The sequence below is a fragment of the Eremomyces bilateralis genome (genome assembly GCF_010015585.1).
Source record: "Eremomyces bilateralis CBS 781.70 unplaced genomic scaffold P152scaffold_32, whole genome shotgun sequence".
Lineage (NCBI taxonomy): Eukaryota > Fungi > Ascomycota > Dothideomycetes > Eremomycetales > Eremomycetaceae > Eremomyces > Eremomyces bilateralis.
The window spans coordinates 120249-144008 of NW_022985098.1; the positions used below are offsets into that span (position 1 = coordinate 120249).

The window sequence follows — 23760 nt, forward strand, 5'->3', positions numbered from 1 at the left end:
TTCTTCACGGCTGGCCTTCCGATTCGCTAGCTGACTCGTGCACGCAAAAAACTGGCTTACTCCTATGGACTTTAGGGATGTCACGCGGAGTGGGGGTTAGAAGAGCGAGTTTGATCAAGGTGGCTTAGTAATCACATGAGATAATACCTCCGGATCCTTTGCTACCTGTGAATGACAATTTTTGGTTGTCGTTCGACACAACCGTCCGTTCCGATATTGTTGATGGCACAGCACACAGGGGACAAGAAAACCGCTTTCGAGTTTCGACGGCGCAAGGGTAACGATGACCGCGACGCCTATCAATCCACAGCCCCGTTTTGATCCCTGTCTGGTAAATTGGATAATTTTTTGGACATTCCGCGTGGATGGCGCTCTGGCGCTCTCCCCAGCAGCCCAAGACCTTCGCGGCGTATCTCATCCATTCCATCGAGCGGTTTCCTTTCTCCAGGCTCCAGCGCGACCAATTGGTCCGAATGCCGAACGGACTCATGTCGTTTGATGTTGTGCCGTGAGCCAGCACGGGGCAACTTCATCCTGCCAGGAGCATACAATACCGACTGACCAGAGCTTGGTACTTGGTGGGACAGCAACTTTTGTCGTTCGCTGCCCATCAAACGGACGATCTGACTATCGTTTTTTACCGCTCCTTTTGCACAAAATCCGGTCTGACGAAAATGTGTTACATAGCGATTCGACGAATCACCAGGGCCTTTGAGAATTGATGGCATAAATTGTGCTCTCCGAAGCTACCAGGAGCCATAAGGATCTCATCAGTCGTCAGGGGCGAAGTACAAGCAGATTATAGATATTAGCGTGTAACTGACTCGCGGATGATCAACAGGAGCACCCTTGTCTCTTTGGCAACGAATTGTGGTATGGTTTGTGAGTTTATGACAGGGACGAGGACTTTGAGACTTGAGACCTTCACGAGTCACAGCCCAGGGAGTCAGAAATATCGCATAACTCATATCGCTGTCCGTCTAATGGTGAAGTCAATAATATTATTACTATACTATGTACGGTAGCTGTGTAGCATGAGTGCAACGTTGTGGACAATTGGTGAATTATGAAAGCTTCGAGGCTTGCCTGATCCTCTCCATCCCATAAAATAAGATCTATTCTTGAGCTGCATGAACCCGAGCCACAAACATCGAAAGCCAAACAGCGTCATAGTCCTAACAAATTGCTATGACCGCTATGACGTATTCCATCTAGTATCACAGCATGCAACAGGTCAAGTGGTCAAGCACAACGACAAAGACCACAAGAGCGGTGAAGCCAGGCAAAAACCACTGGCCACTAGGCTCCCGAAGGAAGATCACATATTATTTAAGTCCTTATATGACTAGCATTAAGCATTGCCAGGATTGTTGGGCATCAATCCGGCTCCGTTGAGAGGTACACTTTGCCCATTTGAACAGCTTAATATGATCAGGATTCAGGTCATCAGGACCATCTGCGCACGGGGAGAACGGCACACGGAATACTGCTGGGCGCCTGGCAATCTAGCTACTAGTGGTCCGCTGCCTTGTGGAAAAATTTATAGAATGAAGCCCAATGATTGGCTAGATTGATAGTTGATAGGTCACTTGATAATATAGTTATGACGCAGCTGCACAGGCAACTAAACTTTAACAGGGCATTGAGTTGGAAATTGAAACGAGGGCTTATTCAAATTAGAATTAGGTACCTAGTTGGTATTTATGGTACTGCTGGGTATCGAGTCAGACAAGTCAATCTTCACTAAGATACTCGGCAATACGATAGTCCGTACCTAATTGAGTTGGAGATAGGTTAAGGGGAAGGCTGGGGTGGTGATGGCCGATGGAGAGGTGATCAGGTGAAGTCATAGAGAGTGGAGAGTGGAGAGTGCCAAAGGGCCCCGGTCATGGCAGCATGGGGCGTCGATTGGCGTCTCCCAGCGCCACGGTAAGGGGAAGCTTCCCACCAGCCGACAGGCGGACATTGGTCCCTTTCCCTTGTTCTCGGTGCTGCCAGACGGCAAGGCTGTAAGGCTGCCACTCCACACCAGACCCTGACCATAACACTACACACCTGCAACTCACCCACTAAACATGACATGACACTTCATCCTCCAGGCTACATATATCAGGATTCGGGAATACAAGATGCCTCGTTTGCCTTGTAGGCCTTTTTTTTAATATTTTTTTCCCTGGTGAGGAATTGGAGGCCGTATGGCGCATATGTACTGATGATTCATAGCGGAACATGTTGACCTGAGCTGCAGCTGCATTCGGACCAGCCAGAGGTGAGGAAGCCCATCGCCTATCTGTATCATACATGAGAGGAACAAACTAACAACCCAATACTCACGCTACCGGAAGTGCGCATCTTACGCTTAGCTAGGGGCAAAATTACGAACTTCCGATCTTCATCTGCTTCGTACTAACAAGGAGGATTACCACCATCGATGTTAGCGGCAGTGACAGTGTGACCGTGACAGTGACAGCGGCGCAGGCGGCGCGCAGCACTTGGCTCATGATGGCTGGGCTAGGCTGGGACACTGGTGTGGCTCTGGGTCCCAGTCTTTCTCTTCCAGCAGAATCACAGGACATCCGCAGTATCCATGCGGAACATTTCCAACCAATTTTTCATTTCGAGTTCTCAAACGGGCTATTACTACAAGTTACCGTATGGTACAAATTACAATTCGATATGTAGCGGTAATTATGGTAAGGCCCAGGCCATGCAAGTAGCAAGCCTCGTACGTTGCTCTTCATCCCCCTGGCCCTGGTCGACTTCTGCCGCAGCCGCCATAGCATTTGAACTTATCCAGCTAGAGTGAGTGATGACATTTCCCCCGACATTCCCATTCGTCACTGGCTACTTCACCTTATTCCCCTTCTTCCCTCCAGGTCCCTCCATTAAAAGCCTCGCGTGGGAGTTGAGACCGTCTCCTCGTCCCGCCTTACCCGTCCCACTGGCTCCACCGGCCGCCTTGACTACGGCGACTGGAATGACTTGAATGGACCAAGATTCTGACATGGATCCCGAACGACGGCCCTTTTCCCTGGTCATGTCAGGGGTGCGTCGCCCGGGGAAGAAGGGAATGATCACCTGGAACCGTCCACGACATGTCGGGCTGTTGCCCACGGGCGACAATATGGAACGGTAATTACAGGCTAAATGCCGAAAGAGACGTGTGTTTGATTTGTATTTTGGCGCCGAGCGGAGCGCATTGGTGAACACCAAGCCCAGGTAATAAAATAAAAACTGGAGGATGGGGTCTTGCGGCTTGGTCTTGCCCTTCCCATGCCAACCGGACGGTACAGGTATGTTGTGCGCCTGCTCGCTATATCATGGCCACTATTCACCTTCACCGTATCGTCCTGCACCCCTACCCGACTGTCGTGCTTCCAATCCTTCTTTTAACACGATCCTTCTGTGTCCCATGACGGCTCTGACGTGGATTGCCTCTTTTGTCTTTAAATTCCCTTTGTGACCCTCTCCCGCGTCATGAGTCCATAGAGTCGCCTTCATCGTTACCATTTTGGCTTGCGTCCACGGATAAATTTTTTCTGGGAGTCCCATCCGATCTCTCGCTCTCGCCAGTCATCATGTCGAGCGCAAGATTGGTCTTCTGGAGACCGGAGTCGCCAGCTACATCATCGGAGAAAGGGCACCAACCCTTCCCATGGAGGCAGTTGGGAGTACTGGGTGAGCGACCATTGTCCAACCTTTGCGCCGATTTACAGAACATTGGGCTAACCCGCTTCCCCAGCATTGTGTCGGTTATGCGAGCCCATCGCCTTCATGTCCATCTTCCCCTACATCTTCTTCATGGTCAAATGGTTCAGCATCACCGAGAATGAAAACGAGATCGCCACCTACACCGGTCTCGTCACCGCGGCGTTTGCGTTTGCCGAATTTGTCGCGGCCATGGTGTGGGGGCGGATGAGCGATCGCATCGGCCGGAAGCCGGTCCTGCTGATGGGGATGTTTGGAACGGGGCTTAGCATGCTGCTGTTCGGATTAGCCCCATCGATATGGGTGGCATTGGTGGCGCGGATACTTGGTGGTCTCCTCAATGGGTAAGAATGCAGAACATTGTTGTATGACATCTGCCTAATTATATCAGGAACATCGGTGTGATCCAAACCACTGTCTCGGAGATTGTCACGGCTCCGGAGCATATCGGTAGGTTCACTATCCAACAAATCCGGAAAGTTTGCTAACCGTTCATGATAGCCCTTGGGTATTCCATTATGCCGTCAGTGTGGTGCATTGGGTAAGGCAATATCCAAAAATGCCAACAGTTACATGAGCTGACTACTGTCAGGTCCATTATTGGAGGCATCATCGGAGGATCCTTGGCCGATCCAGGAAAGAACCATCCGTCATGGTTCTCGGCCGACTCCATCTTCGTACGATTCCCTTACTTGCTACCTAATGTATTCTGCACTGGAGTGGTGCTCTTCTCGCTGTCGGTGGGATTTCTGTTCCTCGAGGAGACGCACGAGGAGAAGCGTCATGGACGGGACAGGGGTGTGGAGTGCGGCGATGCCCTTCTGCGGTGCTTCGGCCAAGGTCGCGAAATTCGGCTGAACGAGGAAGAGACGATGCGATTTTTGCAGGATGGAGCGCCGGCCTGCCCATCCACCGATTCGCTACCCACCCTGATTTCGCTGCCTTCTTCCCCGTCGGGACGAACCAGCCCGGAAAATTGCGAACCGCTGCGGCCGAAGACGCCCCCCTTACTTCGAGCTTTGACCAAACAGGTCCTTCTCAATATCGCCGCGATCTTCATTCTCGCATTGTGAGTGCCTTGACGCGATATCCAGATACGAAGGCTAACAGACTACAGCCATACCATTTGCTTTGAGCAGCTTCTCCCGGTTCTGTTCGCCGAGCAACCCTCCCGAACTACACCGCAGCTTCCGTTCAAGTTCGACACGGGGTTCGGCCTGTCCGAGACATCGATCGGCTGGATCGTCTCCGCTCAGGGAGTACTCCAAATAATCGCCCAACTCGTCGCCTACCCGCGGTTAAGCAATCGATTCGGCTGCCTCCGCGTCTTCCAGGGCGCTGTCTTCTCCTACCCGATCCTGTACTTCGGCATCCCGTACCTGGCTCTCCTTCCATCCTTCCTCCACGGACCGGGTATCCTTCTCGTCCTCGTCTGGAAAGTGTGCGCCCAAGCATGCACGTTCCCCTCGCTCAACGTCATGCTTTCCGAAACGGGTGACCGCCGACTGCGGGGCACGCTCCTGGGCATCTCTATGTCCGCGGCCAGCCTCAGCCGCGGCATCGGGCCGATCGTGTCGGGCGTGGTGCACAGCGCGGGGTCGCGGTTGGGCTATTCGGGTCTGGCGTGGTGGCTGCTCGCGTTCATCTCCATCTGCGGCGGAGTGGAGACGCTGTGGATGCGCCGAACGAAGGCCAGCACAGTGATGGACCGGCCGATGGAAGAGGATCCGGACATCGAACGACCACTGTCGGCGCCGTTCCTTGGCTCGCACTCCTCTATTTCGCGATCCTCCCACCGTGTGTCGCCTGAGAAAGACGATGGACCTCGCTAACCGGGGGAGGGCGACATCGACGATGGACATAGATCGGCGCAGGGAGGAGTATGGACGACCCACGAACTGGATTTCTATTGACGGACTTATTTCGCCGTTACACAACGGCATCTTTTCGATTCGGGGGACGGAGTTATTTCGTATAGAGGCGTCTTTTTTTTCACGGGTTTCGATACCACCCCAGCAGGCATGATTTTAGGGCGCAGAAAGGGAACCACATTGGCGGGAATCAAACGCATCGGGTTGGCATCATGGTGCCACAGGGAAAGGGTAAGAGGGGACCGCTCCAGAGGCATTATACTACGGACGACATGGAGTCGAGGCGACGTTGGAATCGTTTAACGTGCGGATTATATGGAATTCTAGTATTTAGCGCACGAACCAGTTTTGTTTCTTATTTCAGGTCCTCGGAAACCTCGACTTCATCTGATGCGTTGCAACGGTCCCACAACGTGGTCTGCAGGTCGGAGACTTGTTTCAATCAGTCCATTCATCCATCTCAACGTTTTCGGTATCGGCATATGCACTCCTGAGTCCTGGTGCATCGAAGTAGCGTCCTGTGTGATAGATCTAAGACAACCGTCCCTTCACAGTCCACATTCAGACATATCACAGACGAAAGCCACACGCGGGATATTTTTCGGAATACCTGTATATCGGCAGAAGTTGGCAGTAGAATGAGTGACGGTGACAGTGGAGCGGAAATGGCGGCAGTCGAATGGGAGCGAGGGGCGGCAAAGGCGCCTATTTCACCGGCTCTACCCGCGCGGTTGCAGCTACTCCAACGCCTATTCGACACCCGCCATTTCCGTCCCCGCACCATCTCGTCTTTTTGCTTTTGCTCCGACTACTTATCCATACAGCCCGTCTTACCCTAACTCCTATCTTTGTCCCCCAAAGGTCGAACGCAGATACGAATGCTTGGCCTCTGGATCGTACCGTAGATTGATTCCTCCTGAAGCCACTTCGCCCCGATGTACCCTGCGATCTTGAACCCGTCAGAACTTCGAAGCTACCATCCAGTCTCCCGATATCACAGATTCGGTGCGTCGGACCGCGTCCCTCTCCCGCCGTACCGCACTTCCGCGCTATACCGTTGCAGCGCCCCCGTGCAGCGTCCCAGATTAATCTCCCAGCCTGGTTGATCCCGAGTCCCTGACGCAGCATACCGGAGCAATCTCCTTATTGTTCCCTCGCCTCCCTCCGGCGGTTTCGCGTCCTTCTGGCCTTGCCGACCGGTGCCGGTGCATGGCCTGGTGCCTCGGCGACGGGAGAAGACCTGAGCAATGCTCAAAGGAGTGAAACGAGAGTTCCCGGAGGATGACGCTGTCTTGGGGGCTCCCAGCGCACCGAGTCATCCACCTGCCAAAGCGGCGGCATCCCCCACCGCCGCCTCCAGTGCGTCATCCTTCCGCAATGTCAGCGCCTGCAATCGCTGCCGGTTGCGTAAGCACCGCTGCGACCTCCGCTTGCCGGCCTGCTCGGCGTGCGAGAAGGCGCGGGTGAAGTGTGTGGGCTTTGACCCCATCACCAAGAGAGAGATCCCTCGCTCGTCAGTGACATCCCGCTGTGACGCGTGCCGTCTCGATACTCAGGAGATGTCGGCTGACCTTTGGACATGCGTACAGATATGTCTACTACCTCGAAACTCGGGTCGCGTACCTGGAGGGGTTGTTACGAGACAATCGCGTCGAATTCACGCCCCCGGAGCAATTTGCCCTCTCCTTTAAACCCGGCCAGAAACCCTCGAACGAATCTCCCAACGGCCAGGTGACTTCCTCGGGGGCAGTCCCAGGGAAGTCGGAGGATGCAAACCCAGACGGGCAGTACGACCAGGAGAAGCTCAACAAGCTAGTAGATAACATCGGCATGGTGTCCGTGCAAGGGGCATCCGATCCGCGATACCTGGGGTCCACCTCTGGCATCTCCTTCGCCCGCGTCGTTTTCGCCGCAGTAAAGAGCTCGGTGACAGGCTCCTCATCCGACCGCGGCAGCGTCCGCGCCGGCCGCGCGATGTCATCCGCAGCTCCGGTAGCAGCAGGTACTGCCTCCATGCGAGATTCGTTCTTCGGGCTGCATACGAGGCCCACCATCAAGCCCGCGCCGTTCCCTGATCGGGACATTGCGACCCGGTTAGTCGAGATATACTTCGAGCACGCGAATCCGCAGATCCCCATCCTGCATCGTGGCGAGTTCATGGCCATGTTGAACACGCTGTATGCAAGCGAGGAACGGGACCGGTCGCCGCGCGACCTTTACATGCTCAACATCGTGTGCGCCATCGGCTCCGGCACGATTCTCGCCCATTCGTCCGATTCCGACACCCCGCCCCTGCCGGATCAGCCCACCTCCATGCAGCCACCGCATTCCCCACCGTCGCGAAAGCGCCGCCGCATCTCGAGCCAGCAGCATCAGCCGGAAGAGTACCACGCGTCGGCCATTGTGCATCTGGAAGCGTTCCTCGGCTCGTCCCCGTCGACGGATCGACCGGAAGGAATCGGCGGCGGATTGGAGGAACTGCAAGCTGTGCTCCTGTTGGCAGGGTTCGCGTTGCTCCGACCCATCGCGCCGGGCCTATGGTACATCTGCGGCGTGGCCATGCGCCTGGGTGTCGACTTGGGACTCCACTTCGAGGATCCGCCCGGTGATGAGGGTGCGGACGCCAGGGTCGCGAGGGATCTGGATGTCTCCATGAGGGGGACCAGTTCCGGGATGAAAGGGGGGCGGCGGCAGTGGCTGCGGGACTTGCGAAGACGGTTGTGGTGGTGTGTCTACGCATTCGACCGGTTGGTGTCGACCTGCGTCGGCCGCCCCTTTGGCATCACCGACCAGGTGGTGACGACCGAGTTCCCCTCCCTCCTGGATGACCGATATATCACTCCGGACGGGTTTCTCGCTCCGCCCGGGGGCTCGGAGACGCCCAGCTACAAGCGGGTCAGTCATCATTATTTCCGACTGCGTCTGCTGCAGTCCGAAATCTTGCAGGTGTTGCAGTATCAGCAAGCGCAGCAGGCCCGCTCCAGCGGCGTCAACCAGAGCAACGAGTTCATGCACACCAAACTACCGTCCCCGTTCCTGGAGGGCTTCTATTCCTTCAAGTCCTGGCGTTCCGACGTGGACCGCCGGTTGCTCGAGTGGAAGGAGTCGGCGCCCACGCAGATCGACACTGGCGTGCAGTTCTCGCCGCTGTTTCTGGAGCTCAACTATTGGCAGGCCCTCATCATGCTCTATCGTCAAAGTCTAGTGGTTCCCGCGCACCTCGCCAATGACCTGGCGTCTGCGCCGAACGACGTCCATAGCCCGAGCATCGCTAGCGTAGAGGATCTAGAGGATGAGGAACACGTGTATCTGACGGTGGCGCAGGCCGGGCAGAAGGTCCTTAAGATTTATCGGCAGTTGCATCGCGTTCATTTGGTCAGCTACACGTATCTTGCAACGCATCATCTGTTCATGGCTGGTATGTGTTCACCCTCCACCCTACGCTTGGTCAAAAGCAACCCCCCTAGATCGTCAGGGTTGTGGGATCCCGGACAAAGAAAGAGACGTGATCGTGTCGCACTTCGCGTCACGACCGGTACTACAGGGGAATTCTCTAACAAGGACTATAGGTATCTCCTTCCTATACGCGATTTGGCACTCCACGATAGTGCGGCAACATTTGGTACGTAAAGGGAACTTGGATCCGCTCTGGTCCCCAACTAATTTATCCCTGCAGACGCTTGACGATGTGGATTTCACAGTCCTCGCCGCCACCTCCGTATTGGGCGATCTCATCGAGAAATGCCCACCCGCTGAAGCATGTCGCGATGCATTCGACCGCATGAGCAAAGCCACGATCCAGATGTGTCTATCGACCACCGGATTCGGTCCCCCCAATAACGCCAAGAGGCCTCGGCCCAATTTCAATCCGTCGAGCCAAACGCCACTCTCCGAACCGTCGAGGACGCTGAGCTCACCCACATCAGTAATTCAGACCTCGCCAGACACCTTGCCCAACCGCAGTCTCCCGAAGTTCGACTACGACTTCCGCGACCTCTTCACCGAGGACGAGATCAGTGACCGTTCGTTCCGCCGCATCTCCCAAGCCCTCTCCCGCCCCATGAACCCCCCCAATCCGAACATCCCCCCACATCAACCAGGTCCGACGCTTACCTCGTCCGATTCGTTAGTCTCGCATGCCCCGCCGACATTCCCCGGGACCAGCCCGTACGAACTCTCCCCCACGCAGGCGCTTGCGCAACATCCTCACCAGCCACGGTCGCCCTACGAGATGACTCTGGGTCAGGATGGTGGACCCTATCAGCAGCAACAGGTCCCATATACCGGCCCTTTCACCACTCTGCCGGAACTAGAGTTCATCGATGCATACCCACTGAGCAACGAGGAGTCGAACGGGATGGGTCCCTTGGACCTTGGATTCGGAATGGGGGGATTCGATGCCAATTTCAACGATGGGGCGGGCGGTAATGGCCAATTGGATTTGTTCGACGGTTTTTTCTTCGGTGGTAACGGTTAGGTTGGAGGAGTTGCTCTTGTGACGGTCCGGTTTTCATCTATTCAGGCGTTACGATAAATACCTCCAGCAATGACAGGCTTGGGCGGGCATGCATCACGATCGCGAAGGGGAATGGAGATGCATGTCCGTGGAATCTACATTAATCTAATTCGAAATACTTCTCGGCGCCTCAATGATTCCGATCTATACATTTGCCATACCATCAGCGTGCCATGGCACTCTCCAGCGAACTTCTCGAACCCTCAGTCCCACCAGAAGCTCACGCTCGCACTGACGCTGAGACTTTGGACATAATGCCACCACCCCTGTGGAATATACAGGCAATCCCCTTCTTCTATAATGCCCTCGACGTACGGCGTCCCGGGGAATCCAGGGTATTTCCCCCGAAACTCTCGCCGCGCCTCCCTTCTTGCTTCCAAGAGCCAGTCGACGTCATCGAAGCCATCGTCAGTGAGACAATCTTCATCGCTCTTTTTCTCTTCCGCAACTTCATCGGCTGTGTCTTCGTTCTGCCTTTCGAACAGCTCGATGAACTCATCGAGATCCACACGGCTCGTATTGTCCATATTCACCCCGTCCTCGCCCAGTCCTCGAGGGTATAGGGCTTGAGAATGTCCCGGGGAGTACAGTCGAACGTACTTGCTCCCAACCACCTGGCACAAGATGTTGTGGTGCGGGTCCGTATGAAGCGGGGAGATGGTGTTGGCCGGTCCAAGCCACATATTAAGCATCGGATCCGATGGCGGCTCTGGGGAGGTGGAGTCCCGCTCTGGGTTACCGCTTGGTGACTGGTCCGTATTCTTCCCATTCTTCGCGTCGTCACCTTGCCTATAATGCGGTGGAGATGGAGGCGTACAGTAGCAGAAGTCGGGGACGGCAATGTCGTTCCTGAGTGCCGGTATCTGGTTGAGAAGATCATGCTGCGCGAGGTACCAGACTTGTGCTTCATCTTCTCCGACTCCCTGCATGCCCGCTTCCCCTATGGCGCATTGCCCCCGGCCACCCTCTCCCCCCATCGACCCGCGTCCGACCGTCCTTGCACCCATCAGCCGGCCCATAAACTCGCCGAACGGCACCAACTTCTGACCCCACCCCTCTTCAGTATAGCTCTTCCCGATCTCCACCGGGACCAACCTCCGTCCCCCAATGGTCCGCTTCCACCAGTATCTGGGGTCGCCCCACCGCCTGTTAGGATCGGAGAAGGCAGGCCAGTGCGAGATGTGGTTGGAGATGATGAGCGGGCTGCCATGGCGGTCGAGGTGGCTTTGGAAGGACATGAAGTCCATGTCGATGCTGTGGGGGATGGGTTTGTGGATGGGTGGACCGGGAATTTGGGTGGGTGAAAAGGAGAGGGGGGGGTTCGGTGATGAATTGAGCGGCTGAAGGGATGATGATGGAGATGTCAGCTTCCGTCGCTTTGCAGCATGATCTGAAGGCTCGTTCGATCGAGCACCGTCCATTGCAAATGATGCCTCAATCGATAATGTAGAATTGCTTCCGTAGTCAACCTCGAGCCTCTCCATCACCCCCCTCACCAGCTCTTCCCGTCCACATGCGCCAGCAATGATCCTACCGCGATCCAACTTTGTGATTATTTCGTTCAACCACCCCTCCACCTCCGCACCGCTCTCTCCATTTTTAATAGCGTTACCAACGAGCTTTTTGACCTCCCAGAGCAGTCCCTCGACGTAGGCTCGCCGCCATCCCTCCGGCACCTGATCGAATCGAAATGCGTGCAGCTTGGCGTGAGCGAGCCGCGTCACTGCCTCTGGCGCGATGGGGAGCGCTGAAAGCACGGCAGGACCGCATACCTGGATCGTATCGGATGGTGAGTAGCCGGTTGAAGGATCCTCGGGTAGGGCTGAGTCAAGGGTGGCCTGGATGGACGTGAGAGTCTGGTGAGCGCTGTTGCTTGACGTCGGGATGGATGTCATCTAGTAGAGAAGTATGAGATTGCGGTTGTAGATAAATCTAATCACCAAATGATTAAAGCGTGTTTGGGGTTGTGTTTGATGTTCAGTTGCCCGAAATCATTTGCATAGGAGGGTCAATATATTTAAATACCATGGCACGCGTATATTACGAAAAGATCGGGTCGAATTTATACCCGCCGAGATACAATGTGTCTCGCCCTTAGACGAATTGAATAGAATTGAATCAAATGGTATATCGTGCATCTTTGGCTAGATGGGTATTGTTGATGTAGTGGAGTCTGGATCAGGGTACCTCAAGATGAATTCCAGCCAACTACAAGTATCGTATCTCCCCAACGCAAAGGCAATATTTCGACCACACGGCAATCGGTATTGATACACGTTGTAGTTAGAATAGATCCCATCTCGCGCTTCATCTACACCACCTCTTGGTTCGAGACTTGCCTCTTAAGGAATACTGACATATTCTGGGAGTACTACGGTCTACGGGACATTCGGACTACAGTTTGGGCGACAAGCCAAGGTAACTATCTTCGATGGACCTCGTAGGTCCAACTACTAGTACCAGGTTGTAGGAGGGTATTCGCAATCTCTTCCACGCAAAGGTATTGCATTGATAGCGCGGCAGTTCGAATCTTATTAGGCCGGAGGCATATCCAACCCAGCGTCCTCCACATGACGTCTGCGAGGCATTGAAAACCAAACGCGACGAGAATGGCGCCCATTCCACGTATCGATGGATATAAAAGCATTATGTTAAACCACAAGAGGAACGAAAAACGTCCACGAGCATCGCGCATAAAAAAGGGGGTATCGAGCCATCCACAAAACCAACCGAGCCAAAAAAAATCAAACGCTGTCCATGATTCCCAAACGTCATAACCCATTTCGTGACCCGTGTATTCCGTAAATGATTCATCCCCATTATTGCGCGTTCGTGCGCGCATGATGATTCGGAGGCACTGTAGAGGACTCCCCGGTTTCGCCCCCATCCAACAAGCCCCCCACATCCTGCAGGTCTCGCACCGTCGCCTCCCGCCGGAGCGTCGGATGTGGGATCCCGCTCGGTGGCACCGGTTCGTCCTGGCTGGCATCCCTATGCTTCCCGCCCGCGAGCCTTCGACTCGCGCCCTGACTTCGGCTCCGGCTGCGGCTGAGAGACCGATTGGCGCGTTTGTCGGATTTAGGGCGATTAGCCAGTTCGATGCTAGAGTGAGAGGCGGAGGCGGTGGGGGGATATTTGTTGAGGAGGCCGCCGAGGTCGAGGAGGGCACGGGAGGAGGGTTTCTTGCCGAGGGCGAAGTCGTGCGCGATGGGGGAGGTGTGGCTGGTTCTGCGGGAGCGAGAGGGCTCGGGACCGGTGTCGAGGAGGCCGCCGACGTCGAAGAAGGAGGGTTGGCGGGTTCGTTCGGATGGGGACGTCAGATCGAGGAGCGGACGGGCGGTGGGGTCCGAATGGTTGGGATCTACAGGTGAGTGCATGGATGCTTTCAGATCGACGCTATCGTCCGACTCCCGGTTTGACTGGGCATTATGGTAATTCCAACTTTTGAATGGTCCAGAGGTCGTGGGGGGTGGTTGGGCAGGGGAGGCGACAGATGGAGCGTGAGGGACAAAATGAGAATCATGTAGCTCCTCCGGAAGACGGTAGCCTCCCAAGCCGGCAACGAGATCTTCATCGCTGCCCCATTGCCTGTGGGTGATGGTACTTTGACGTACGGATCGACGGCGCGTCTCGGCGGACTCGGATGCGGATCCGAACTTGTACTTGGTCTTCTTCACGCCGCGGTCGCGCAGGAAGGAGCCGAGCACCACGGCGTTCGAAATGGCGGCGGCGGCGACAATCTCCGAGCTGGCCCAGACGGTTCGATATTGCTGACGGCCGTTGTGGCGGATGACGGCGGGGATGCGGTAGGCGGTGATTGCGATGAGAATGATGGACATGGAGAACAAGATGACGAGGGAGATCTTGCGCTTCAGCGGCATGCGGGATTTGATAATGAGGGGAATTGGGAACACGACGAGGACGATATCGGTGATCATATCGCAGACACCCATAGTGATGAGTTGTGCGTAGCCCTGGCGACATCGAGGGCCGGGATCTGGAATGACTTGCCAGTAGTGGGTGAATGGCTGGCATTCGGCTAGAGTTGCAATAATGACGATGAAGAAGGTGGCGACCAGAAAGATCCGAATACTGTGCAAGATACGCTCGTAAGATTTCTTCCAGATGGTCGATGTCATGCGTTTGAGGAATTCGGACACGGTGAACTTGGCTGTCCAAATACTGATGGCTCGTCAGCTATGGATTCCTCATTGAAGTCTGCCTTGCATGGTCTGGCGCGGCGCATAAACTTTGGGTGAAACTCACAAAAGCGCATAGAATATCCTTGACCCCAGAACCATTCGCGAGCCAATTGACCGTCGATAGGTATCTTCTTCACTCAAGCCAACTGTCTGGGCATTGTTCGTGTCGTACACGAGGACCACATGGACGAAAGCCATCCGGATCAGCAGCGGGATCAAGCTCAAGGTCATGATCGTGTCTTCGCGGAACATGCGGTTGTTTCTGATCAGGCGACCGGCCACACGGAACACCACGATGGTGATGGCGAAGATGGTGCCTATTGCACGAAATCATAAGCATCTGTTCTACTATGATGTAGCGGACCCAACTGGATCCGCATAGGCCTGGGGATTTACATACAGAACCATGAGTAGAGGAGGGTTGGATTGCGGTCGACCCTTGACTGTGCCTCAGGGGGAGCATCGCTGAAGGGACCTCGCGAGACCAACATGACGGTGATTGAACGCACACACGCTGTTCGCTCAATCGCAAGGTCGTTGCTCACCGCCTCCGTAGAGGGGTGAGCGCGCAATCGGTCGAGGTGGGAGCCGTCTTTTCAGATATCGCCGCGGTCGTAATGGGAACGGTTTCGGTAAAAATGGGAGAGGAGGACTCGGAACGTCAAGGTCGGTATCGCCTTGACCTTGGGGATTTAGCGTACGAGTCGATGGGCTGCACCATGTCGAGTTCTGGTTCCGACTTTTGAGAGGTTCGAGGTGGCGGATAGAACCTATCAACCTGTCAAGGATAGAGGGGCACCGAGGGCCAGCAACCAGGAGGGCGGATAAGGATACTCGAGGGGATCGGGCGACGTTGGGCGGGTGGATGCAGAGACGAAACGAATGGGAACGACGACGACGGATATAAAGGATGAACAGGAAATGTAGAAGTGAGAAAGGAAATGAGAGAGGGTCAACCGGGAGAGAAACGTGGGAGTGGGGTGCGGCAGAGAGACCAAGCAACGGAACTTGATATCGTGGACAGGGTGCAGTGACGACAGATAGCGGGCTCGTCACTCGTCACTTGACGGTGTCAGAGAGCTGAAGGGAATTGGATGAAGCAGACCTGTTATTCTTAACAGAAGGATGATAATGCCTGTGGTGATGATCGCTATGCATGTGCTGGTGGGAGTTGGGCTGCCTTGCTCCCTCGCATCCTGAATTCCTGATCTAGGAGATTGGGAGGGTCTTGGGGTCTTGGAGATAGGGCAGCAGTAATCTTGTGAAAGGGTCCGCTCAAAGCGCCGGCGGGGCCGCGAGGGCGAACCCGGTGCGGTGATATGGCGATATGGATGACGGGGTTTCTTTCGTTTACTCGTTCAATGATCCTCCGTGCAAATCACCCGCCCAGACGCTCAGTGTAATCCTTCTTGGGCCGGTGGGACTACCTTGCGTCAGTGGTGGCCGGTGCTGGCGCCAGGGAAGCCCACAAATCATCTCTCTGCTATCTTTCGCATACTTATTCATGCCGCTTGAATCTCGATAGTAGTACATATAGGACATAATTCCAGACTACCAGGGGAATAGGAACAGCAGTACGGAGGTACAGCTGGACAGCATAATAGTTCCTTGACCAACAGGTGAAGAGGCTGGGCAGCCAAACAGCGTCCAACTTTCATCATCACTGCCGAGCCTGATGCCATGGTTGATGATCCTAGCGGTCTTAGGTCCATCCAGTCTGCGGCAGATTGCGGGGGCGTCAGTATCAGAGAAAATCATCCATATAGAGCAGCAATAAGTGGTAAGTACTAGTGAGATCAGAGCTGTCCACTCGAATATTAGTACGGTATGGAATCATTCTATAAAGATTTAAGTTCGTCCATCTACGTTCGTCCCAAGTGTCGTTCATAATACCACCGGTGAATACCAACCTCGCCACGATCACAGGATGCGGTACGGACTCGCACCCACCGAATAGGTACTTGTTCGGATCATGTGCCCACTACTGTAGGCGGTGAAGCTAAGAGAACCCGAATGTACAGCAAACTGTAAATCCGACATGGGGGTCTCATGCGGACTGTGGACATGGAGCCGACATTGACGATGCTTGGATAGACTCGAGCGCATTATTGGCGAGAAATGCTGCGATAATCGCATCACTGCAGGACAGGGCATCGACATGCTCGTTGCTCCCAGTGCTTGCAAATCTAGCAATGGAGCCATCGGCCCACCAGCGCTCGCGTGAGGAAATACCTATTTAGTATTCCGTACATACATACCTCATTCAAATGGCGGAGAAATTTCCAACGGAAATGTGCAGCAAACTTGATTCGGGGTGCCTCCGCTTGTTGTTTGAGAACTGTTGTGCGACCATTGGTCTGAAACAACTGAAAGAATTTATACCGCACAGCATCTGACAGGTGACAAGTACCATATGGACAGCTGCGTTGAGATCGCCCGAAGACTGAAGAATGTCTCTGTCCTCTGGGACCCTATCCTCGACACCTCTGTCTATGACCCTATGGCCATTTAACCCGTACGAATCCGTTATTACTCCCAGCTCTCTAGAAGCAATCACCAATCGGTGAAACGAGATCAAGAAACCACTCCTTCAATCATCCCATAAATCAGGTGGCACCGTTTCGTGCATGCCGCGGTCCATCTCCCGATGCCGTGTTCCTCGCCATCCACGCTGCTAGCAATGCAAATATTTCATTCATGCATTTCTCCCTTTGCTGTGCTCGCCTGGGTGCACGATATTGAAAGAGGGGGCTGGAGCCTGGAACTTGGTGCGACCCGACCTCTTGCGTTGCTCAACCGCCATGGCTTGGTACTTCGATTGGTTCGGGATCGAGGTCGAGGTCGAGGTCGAGGTCCTCGGAGTTCCGGCCCAATTGTGAACGGGGAACGAAGCTTACTTAGTAGCAGTATAATTATCGTGATCCGGGGTCGACAAATGTCAGCGGCGGGGGATCGCAGCAACCAAGTCGCGTTTGCTTGGAAAGATCAACGTTCAGCAAATCAGTACCTCCTCGTTGCCTGATTCCAATACCGCTTGACCGTGGCCACGACCAACCGCGCCGGACAGTAGGACGATTCCAGTATCAAGGTGAAGTCTGTTGAATATCATGTCCCACTCTCGACCACCCCCGACCCTTCTCTAATCTCTCCTCATCCAACAGGCTATTCTCTCGAGTCTTATATTAGTAGTCTTATCAAAGCCACCACCCACCGCCCACCGTGTAAGTAGGAAAGGTAGGATGTCGACAAGTCGTTCGGCGACGACCCATCTGGGACAATATTAGGCGACGACCTTTTAGAGTATCCCTGACCTAGCGACTACGCACACCGTTTAAGGTCTTTGGTCCGTTGGAGTTCGGAGGCGCTCATGAAGAATTCGATGGATGTTACAGAGAATGGTTGGTAATATCACATCCATCGGCCATCCCGATTCCCTTATTCTCTGCCCCACTCGCACGCGTGACGCGACGCTGATCAGCTTCCGTCGGACTGGGTTACTATGATCTTCGGAGAATCGGAGGCCAGCGTGGCGACCGCGGACAGTGCTGCTGACTGCTTTGCCTGTTGCCACCACGTGGCGCGGGGGATTATCTGTAGAAAGGATGCTGCCATGTGAATATCTTGACTGTCCAGCTGTAGCGCTAGCATGAACTGTGAACTGCCTTCGAACCCGATTCGTAATGAATAATACATCCATTCTTAACCCGTCTGCCACAGATCCTGCTCCTTTTCAAACCAGGAGACGTGTTGCTTTGCTAAAATGCTTTCAAATCCCCATGGACTGAAGGAGTTGTGATGTGTTTGTTGTTGTCTGATGATATTGCTTGCGATGCGCTGTCAGGCGTGAAACGGTCCGTTGTCTCAAATCTCAAATCTCAATTGACACGTTCCTCCAACCTAACAGATCCGGATTCCGAAATACACAAACCAAGAGTGTCTGCAAGGGTTCATGGCGGGTATCAATAATCAAATGCATGTGCCAGAGCTGCAAAACGTCCTCCATGTAATACAGATGAGATCATACTGAATACCAATTACACGCAAACCCGACCGTCCGTATTACTCGAAATCGCGAAAGAAGTAAGAAGAGGTTGCAGACCGAGGGGAATTGATGACGCTTATTTCATGTGCTTCGTTAGAATCTTAAAGCTCTGAAAAGGGGGTATCTTGATCAATAATCGACACGGGATGAAGCCCGATTGACACATCCAATGCCACCAAACCACAACCCAGACGCCAGCAACGTCAGGCGAGCAACGCTGTGCAAAACCAGAATCCAAGACGTGACTCCAATCCAATAGCCCACTGTCCATCTCAATACCCATAGTCCCGCACACCTCCAACACCCGAAACACAATCACCTGCAAACGAGCACAACACCATCCCCCTCCCTATCCAGGACGTCACCTCACTCCTCCGCCACATCCTCAAACGCAGCAAACGACACCCCCCCCTTCTTCCCTCTCCCCCCTCCACTCTTCCCCGCCAACCCCCCAGCTCGATACCCCCCAGCCTGCAACTTCCGCTCAAACGGCGTCACGAACGGTGTCCCTTCCCCCCCCGCCGGTGTCCCATGTCCGGGGTCCGCCCGCACCGCAGGCGTAGACGTAGGGACTCGCGACGATTGCTCGAGCAGCCGCTCCCGCGTCTTCGCGCGCGCAGCGCTGCGTTTCGAGGGGGTGCGGAGGTAGCCGGGGGTTGTTCCTAAGAGATTAACATCCCGAGTGCCGGCGGGAACGGAGGGCGGGTCGGGGTGCGGGTCGAAGGGTGGGGCGGGCGGTGGCTTGGGGTCGTCGCGGTCGAAGGCGTCGAGGTGGAGGTCGAGGTCGCGGATTTTGAAGACGGAGTTGTCGAACATGGAGAAGTCTTTCTGGGTGGAGGTCGTTTCCGAGGAGCGGGCGGGAGTGGCGAGGGGGAGGGTTTCGACTGTGGTGGCTGGTGCGTCTGCTGTGTAGGGATTCTCGCCCGGGCCGCTGGTATCGCTGGTTTGATGCCTCGGACGATTCGTGGTTCGTTCGGCCCAGTATCGTAGCATGTTGCGCATGTGTTTCTCAGTGTTGCGTACGAGCAACGCCATAGAACTCTCGTGGTTCCGCCGAAGCTGGAACAGTCGCCAGTTGAGCTGTCGGAGGCATGTGGTGGTGCTAGCTGCGGCCAGTTCCAGATGGAATGCAGAGGCATGTAGCTCCAGCTCTTGGAGTTGTCCATGCCTGACAGTGAGTGCGCTAAACGCTCCTTTCAGCAGATGCTGTCGCCTATGTGTGACGGCTCGCCCGTCTTGCTCGACCACGGACCTGGTTCGATTCACCCACACCGTAATCGCGGTAGCAGCGGTACCGAGCACTCGATCTTCATCACGGGCTTCGGCTTCTAGGTCGCCTTGCTCCAGCAATGCAACGCGACCTCTCCATCGGCCAAAGGAACCTCGAAGAATCCTGACTCGGCTGTGGTTCTGTACGAGGCGGAACCCCTCCTCCCGCCTCCGCTCGCGACTTTGCGTAAACCCACGCTCGAGCATTTGAAACCCGTACTTCGCTAGAAGGAAGAACTGCGCCAACCGTGCCATCTCTTGCAACTCCCTCAAACGTCCCGCCTGGTGCGGCCAGGTTGCCAAGGCAGCTCTGCTCAATCGTCGAGCATTGGCCGTCTGGGCCGTCTCGTCGTCTCGTTGGCGAGCCCGAGTCGCGGCCAGCATCCGGTTTAGACACCCACGCGTCCAGACCCTCCGCTTTCGGTCCTCGAACACCTCAGTCGTGAGTCGTATATCAGTCTCCCGCTCTTGCCTTCGCGCCACCCAGATGCCGAACACGCCTCGTCGGAGCCTTGCCTCACACTCTCGTTCGGTTAGTCGCTCATAGTAAGCCATGCGCCATTTGTACAACGACTCGGCTGCGAATCTCCAGTTGAGACGAGTCGGAAATACACGGCAGATGACGGCGGAGAGGAAACGCTGCCAAATCACTGGAAGTTTCCTCCGACGATAGAACTGCGCGGCTTGAGCCTCTTGCGTAGCCCGAAGATGCCACACACTAAGTGTAGTTCGTGCAAGTCGTCGATTCGACCCTTCACAGGCTTGTATGAAGGCGATGCGATGTTGCGAGGCCCGTTCCAGGATCGTGAGGGTCCCAGAAAGTAGTTTTCTTCGTCTCCACACTTGCGCCGTATCTTCCAATGCGTGATGCTGCCCGCTTCGCTGCAACCACCGGCGGAATAGGTGATCCCGTCGGCTATTCTCGTGAAGATTGATTTGCGAGGTCGTTGCCAATCGGCGCTTCCTCGCCGCGTCGGCCCATTGATAGAAGATCCGCTGTTTTTGAGTGGACGGTAGCGTTCGTGATGCTTGACGTTCGCGGGTTGCCAGGGCCCACGATTTGAAGGATCGGCGCATCACGGCGTCCTGGTGACAAGCGATCGCGCGGACGCCCTCTTGCTCCCGGGTCAGCCACCGGTGCCGCCACTTGAGGAGAAAGTTCTTGCGAATGAAGTTCTGCTGCAGGAGTTCACTGGCAAGTGTCAAACTCAGCCAACTACCAAAGCAACGGTATCGAAGGATGTGGCGTCGTGCTAACTGCGTCTTGTCGCGACCCATAGTGGTAGTATTTTTCCAGTGCGAGAAAGCCTTGTCCTTCACGAGCAGCGAATTGATGCGATCCACGCGCTTCGCAAAATGAAGCAGCGAATACCGCTTCTGCCTGATGCCCCTGCATGCCAGCGACAAAGTGTCCATTGATTGCCGGAGAAGGACGTATCCATCGTGCGCGCGGGCTTGGTCCTCCACACGCAGAATGTCCCAAGTACGGTTATGCCAATTTTGCAGGCACTGTCGCGCATAGGTCTGAACCTTGCGGTCGTAGCATTCATCCGCCCAGGCGATCGCTTCGCCGATCGATAAAGATGGGATATGGGCCGGAACCATTGCAGATGAGTCTCGGTTTTCAGGCATGGGCCGCAGAGCCAGCTCCCAAGATTCTCCTTGACCAATGGTGTCTGATGGGGGCATTTGGCCGTCGGATGTGGTCGTGGTATCTCCGAATACACGGGGATCCTCGCTCGGCTCATCATCCGATGTGGACGTCGCATGGGGCGAGGAAGATCGCAGAGGAGAGTGTGGGCTGTCGGTGCCGTCATCTTCGATCAGGTATTGGCTGACGCCTTCCACAACATCGTCCTGATCGAACTCGTCCAACGCGCCGAGCTCAATGGAGACTCTCTGTTCCTGGAGGGCATCTTTGAGGCGGTCCAGTAGCCTTCTGTCGGGCAGCTCGTCCGAAGCCACGCGTCCTAAGATGGCGAAAAATCGGGGCTCGTCATCCAGGTGGACGGCGTTATCTGCGGTGTATTGATTGAAGGCGGCATAGAGGGCTGCTGTGGCTCCCTCTTCAATCTCCGGATCGTAGTTCTTGTCGGCTCGGCGGACAATCTGAAAGAGATGGATGACGTCTGTAAATCAAGTCAGATGATTGCGTGTGGATCGTAGGACGGAGCCATTCACCATCGTCGGATACTGTCGGGGCCTCATTTGGCGCGTTGGTGGTCATTCGAGAGGGTTAAACTGAGGGGGACGGACGAGCGCATGCGGTCGGAGACATGCGCGGTCATATACGTGATTGAGAAATGGCAATTGAGCTCCTACATCGAGGGGTCTGCAACAATATCATCACTAGAATACGAAAGGGAAAAGTGCAGCTCCACGCATCTTGACCGAGCCGCTTTTGGAGGAATTGACGCGACAAAAGACGAAGATGCGGGACAGCGACGGATTGAGGCTGGAACGTGAACAGGCGCGTCGTATGTCAAACATTCATCACGTGATAATATTAATGCCGAGTCGATTACATAATACATATTGATGTATTCAGGGTGGCTATTTAGGCAAATACAAGCCATTCCGGCGTTGTCTCCACTTTTGAGTGATTTGGCCTGGCTCGTTTCCACCTTGTATCTCTTCATACAAAATCGCATAGTACAGTAAGTTCATCGCATTGGTCAAGTCAACAAAATAGGTACATCTTCAATCAACTACGTCTTCTCTTGTCCATCATATCCTCCAGATCTTTCCTTGAGATTATCTCATTCGCAAACCAATCGCGCAAACAGGCCAACTTCTCCGTTGTAGAAGGCTTCATTCGCGACCTCTCATCATCGAAGATCCTTCCACAGATAGACCAGATTCGCTCAATACCTGCTGCAGACGCAGGAGTCGCGAAGAGGTCCAGGGCGATAGAGTACAGCGCTGGGTAGCGTATACGATTGTTGTGCCACCATCCGAGAGGAGTCTCTGTAGAGATAAGACTGTCTGCGAGGTAACAAGAGACCTCGTCTACAGCGGTAGTATCCGGAGGAGAAACATGCGGGCCATATGTATCCAGGAGTTCCCTGAAGGTATTGTCCGTTTGGTTGCCTTTAGCAAATTCGGCATTCTGCGCGACCGAATCCATTGCCCGTCGCTTGGACACTTCTGTGCGGAGGTCCTGTATAACATCGTCCACCGAAGGGGAGCTCGTATCGATACAGCGCAACAAGCGGCTTTTATACCTGGGGTGAAGAATCAAAGCAAGACGATATACGTCTGTCTCCTCTATTTTAGCCCTGTATTTGATCGCTTTCGCTTGGGCCCGTGCCAACGGATTGAGCAATATCCGCAATACGTTGCTTTCCGTGATATCCTTCGTTGCCTGCCCTAGCTTTTGGATAATAAGACAGATGGCTAGATACGACTGGAAAAGGCCGCCTTTCTCACCATCAACAGGATCTCCTTGGACAGACATCGTGGTCGTTTTCATCGGCTCGAGTATCTTGAGGATCGTCGCCAGGACCTTCCATTCTACCTCAGTCGGAGCGTCGACCGTAAGGTCCGTTTCCTGATCACAATATCGCTCGATTGAGCGACGTAAGAGGAAAGATCTCTTAATCGAGTCATATCTCGCGTTCCATCTCGTCGTATTCTCGCGGATTAGCCTGAGGGGCTGTTTTTGTTCAAGATCTGCGTGGCCCGACGCCAGAATCTCTTCCTGGATGTTTTGGAATTCTTGCATGCGTTGAGCGCTTTTTTCGATATAAGCAATGATTGCGCTGAGTCGTGTAATACATCCCAGATCAAGCTCCGCCGGTTGACCATGAGGATTGTCTTCGAAAGTATCGAGTCTGCCATTTTGCATAGTATCGGTATTTTCCGTTACAATCTCCGGGTCGATGCGTGGACAGACTTTGACGAGCTCTTGGCATATCAAGTTAATGATATGCGCTATACAACGAAGTCGTTTTTCAACCAAAGGGATGCCCAAAAGTCTCCCAAGCTCTTTGACCGAAGCGGTGTTGTTTTCTGCGTTATCCGACATAAGATACCCAATTCTGTGTGTAATACCATAGTCCTGGATAGCCTGATGAAGCACAGAGCCAATATTGACGCCCGTATGGAGTCCCCGGATCTCCTGTAGAGCTAGGAGGACTGATCGTTGTCGTA

General features: G+C 54.5%; 6 protein-coding genes across 6 annotated transcripts; 3 read left to right on the forward strand and 3 right to left on the reverse strand.

Moving 5' to 3' along the window:
* Positions 1-3192: 3192 nt before the first annotated feature.
* P152DRAFT_211714 (MFS general substrate transporter) lies at positions 3193-5666 on the forward strand. Its single transcript, XM_033674423.1, has 6 exons — positions 3193-3678; positions 3743-4052; positions 4100-4158; positions 4210-4249; positions 4301-4777; positions 4826-5666. The coding sequence occupies exons 1-6, from the start codon at positions 3579-3581 to the stop codon at positions 5538-5540; spliced, it is 1701 nt and encodes a 566-aa protein (XP_033530337.1). The 5' UTR covers positions 3193-3578; the 3' UTR covers positions 5541-5666.
* Positions 5667-6179, forward strand: P152DRAFT_211715 (uncharacterized protein). The gene has a single exon (XM_033674424.1). The coding sequence runs from the start codon at positions 5792-5794 to the stop codon at positions 6071-6073; it is 282 nt and encodes a 93-aa protein (XP_033530338.1). The 5' UTR covers positions 5667-5791; the 3' UTR covers positions 6074-6179.
* Positions 6180-6595: 416 nt separating this feature from the next.
* Positions 6596-10177, forward strand: P152DRAFT_211739 (uncharacterized protein). The gene is made up of 4 exons (XM_033674425.1): positions 6596-7092; positions 7169-8997; positions 9149-9201; positions 9256-10177. The coding sequence occupies exons 1-4, from the start codon at positions 6827-6829 to the stop codon at positions 10054-10056; spliced, it is 2949 nt and encodes a 982-aa protein (XP_033530339.1). The 5' UTR covers positions 6596-6826; the 3' UTR covers positions 10057-10177.
* A 121-nt stretch (positions 10178-10298) lies between these two features.
* P152DRAFT_368707 (Clavaminate synthase-like protein) lies at positions 10299-11888 on the reverse strand (the record flags this gene model as incomplete). Its single annotated transcript, XM_033675466.1, has 5 exons — positions 10299-10457; positions 10545-10804; positions 10880-11035; positions 11099-11528; positions 11565-11888. Coding segments are annotated over 5 exons (1329 nt in total), but the record flags the coding sequence as incomplete, so codon positions are not given.
* A 1026-nt stretch (positions 11889-12914) lies between these two features.
* Positions 12915-14788, reverse strand: P152DRAFT_404953 (uncharacterized protein; the record flags this gene model as incomplete). The annotated part of the gene is made up of 3 exons (XM_033676793.1): positions 12915-14277; positions 14362-14614; positions 14698-14788. 3 exons carry the CDS (start codon positions 14786-14788, stop codon positions 12915-12917), a joined length of 1707 nt encoding a protein of 568 aa, XP_033530341.1.
* A 3917-nt stretch (positions 14789-18705) lies between these two features.
* P152DRAFT_517344 (uncharacterized protein) lies at positions 18706-22045 on the reverse strand (the record flags this gene model as incomplete). The annotated part of the gene is made up of 2 exons (XM_033683002.1): positions 21790-22045; positions 18706-21737 (listed from the first exon to the last, which is right to left on the reverse strand). Exons 1-2 carry the CDS (start codon positions 21833-21835, stop codon positions 18706-18708), a joined length of 3078 nt encoding a protein of 1025 aa, XP_033530342.1. The 5' UTR covers positions 21836-22045.
* Between the last annotated feature and the right edge of the window lie 1715 nt (positions 22046-23760).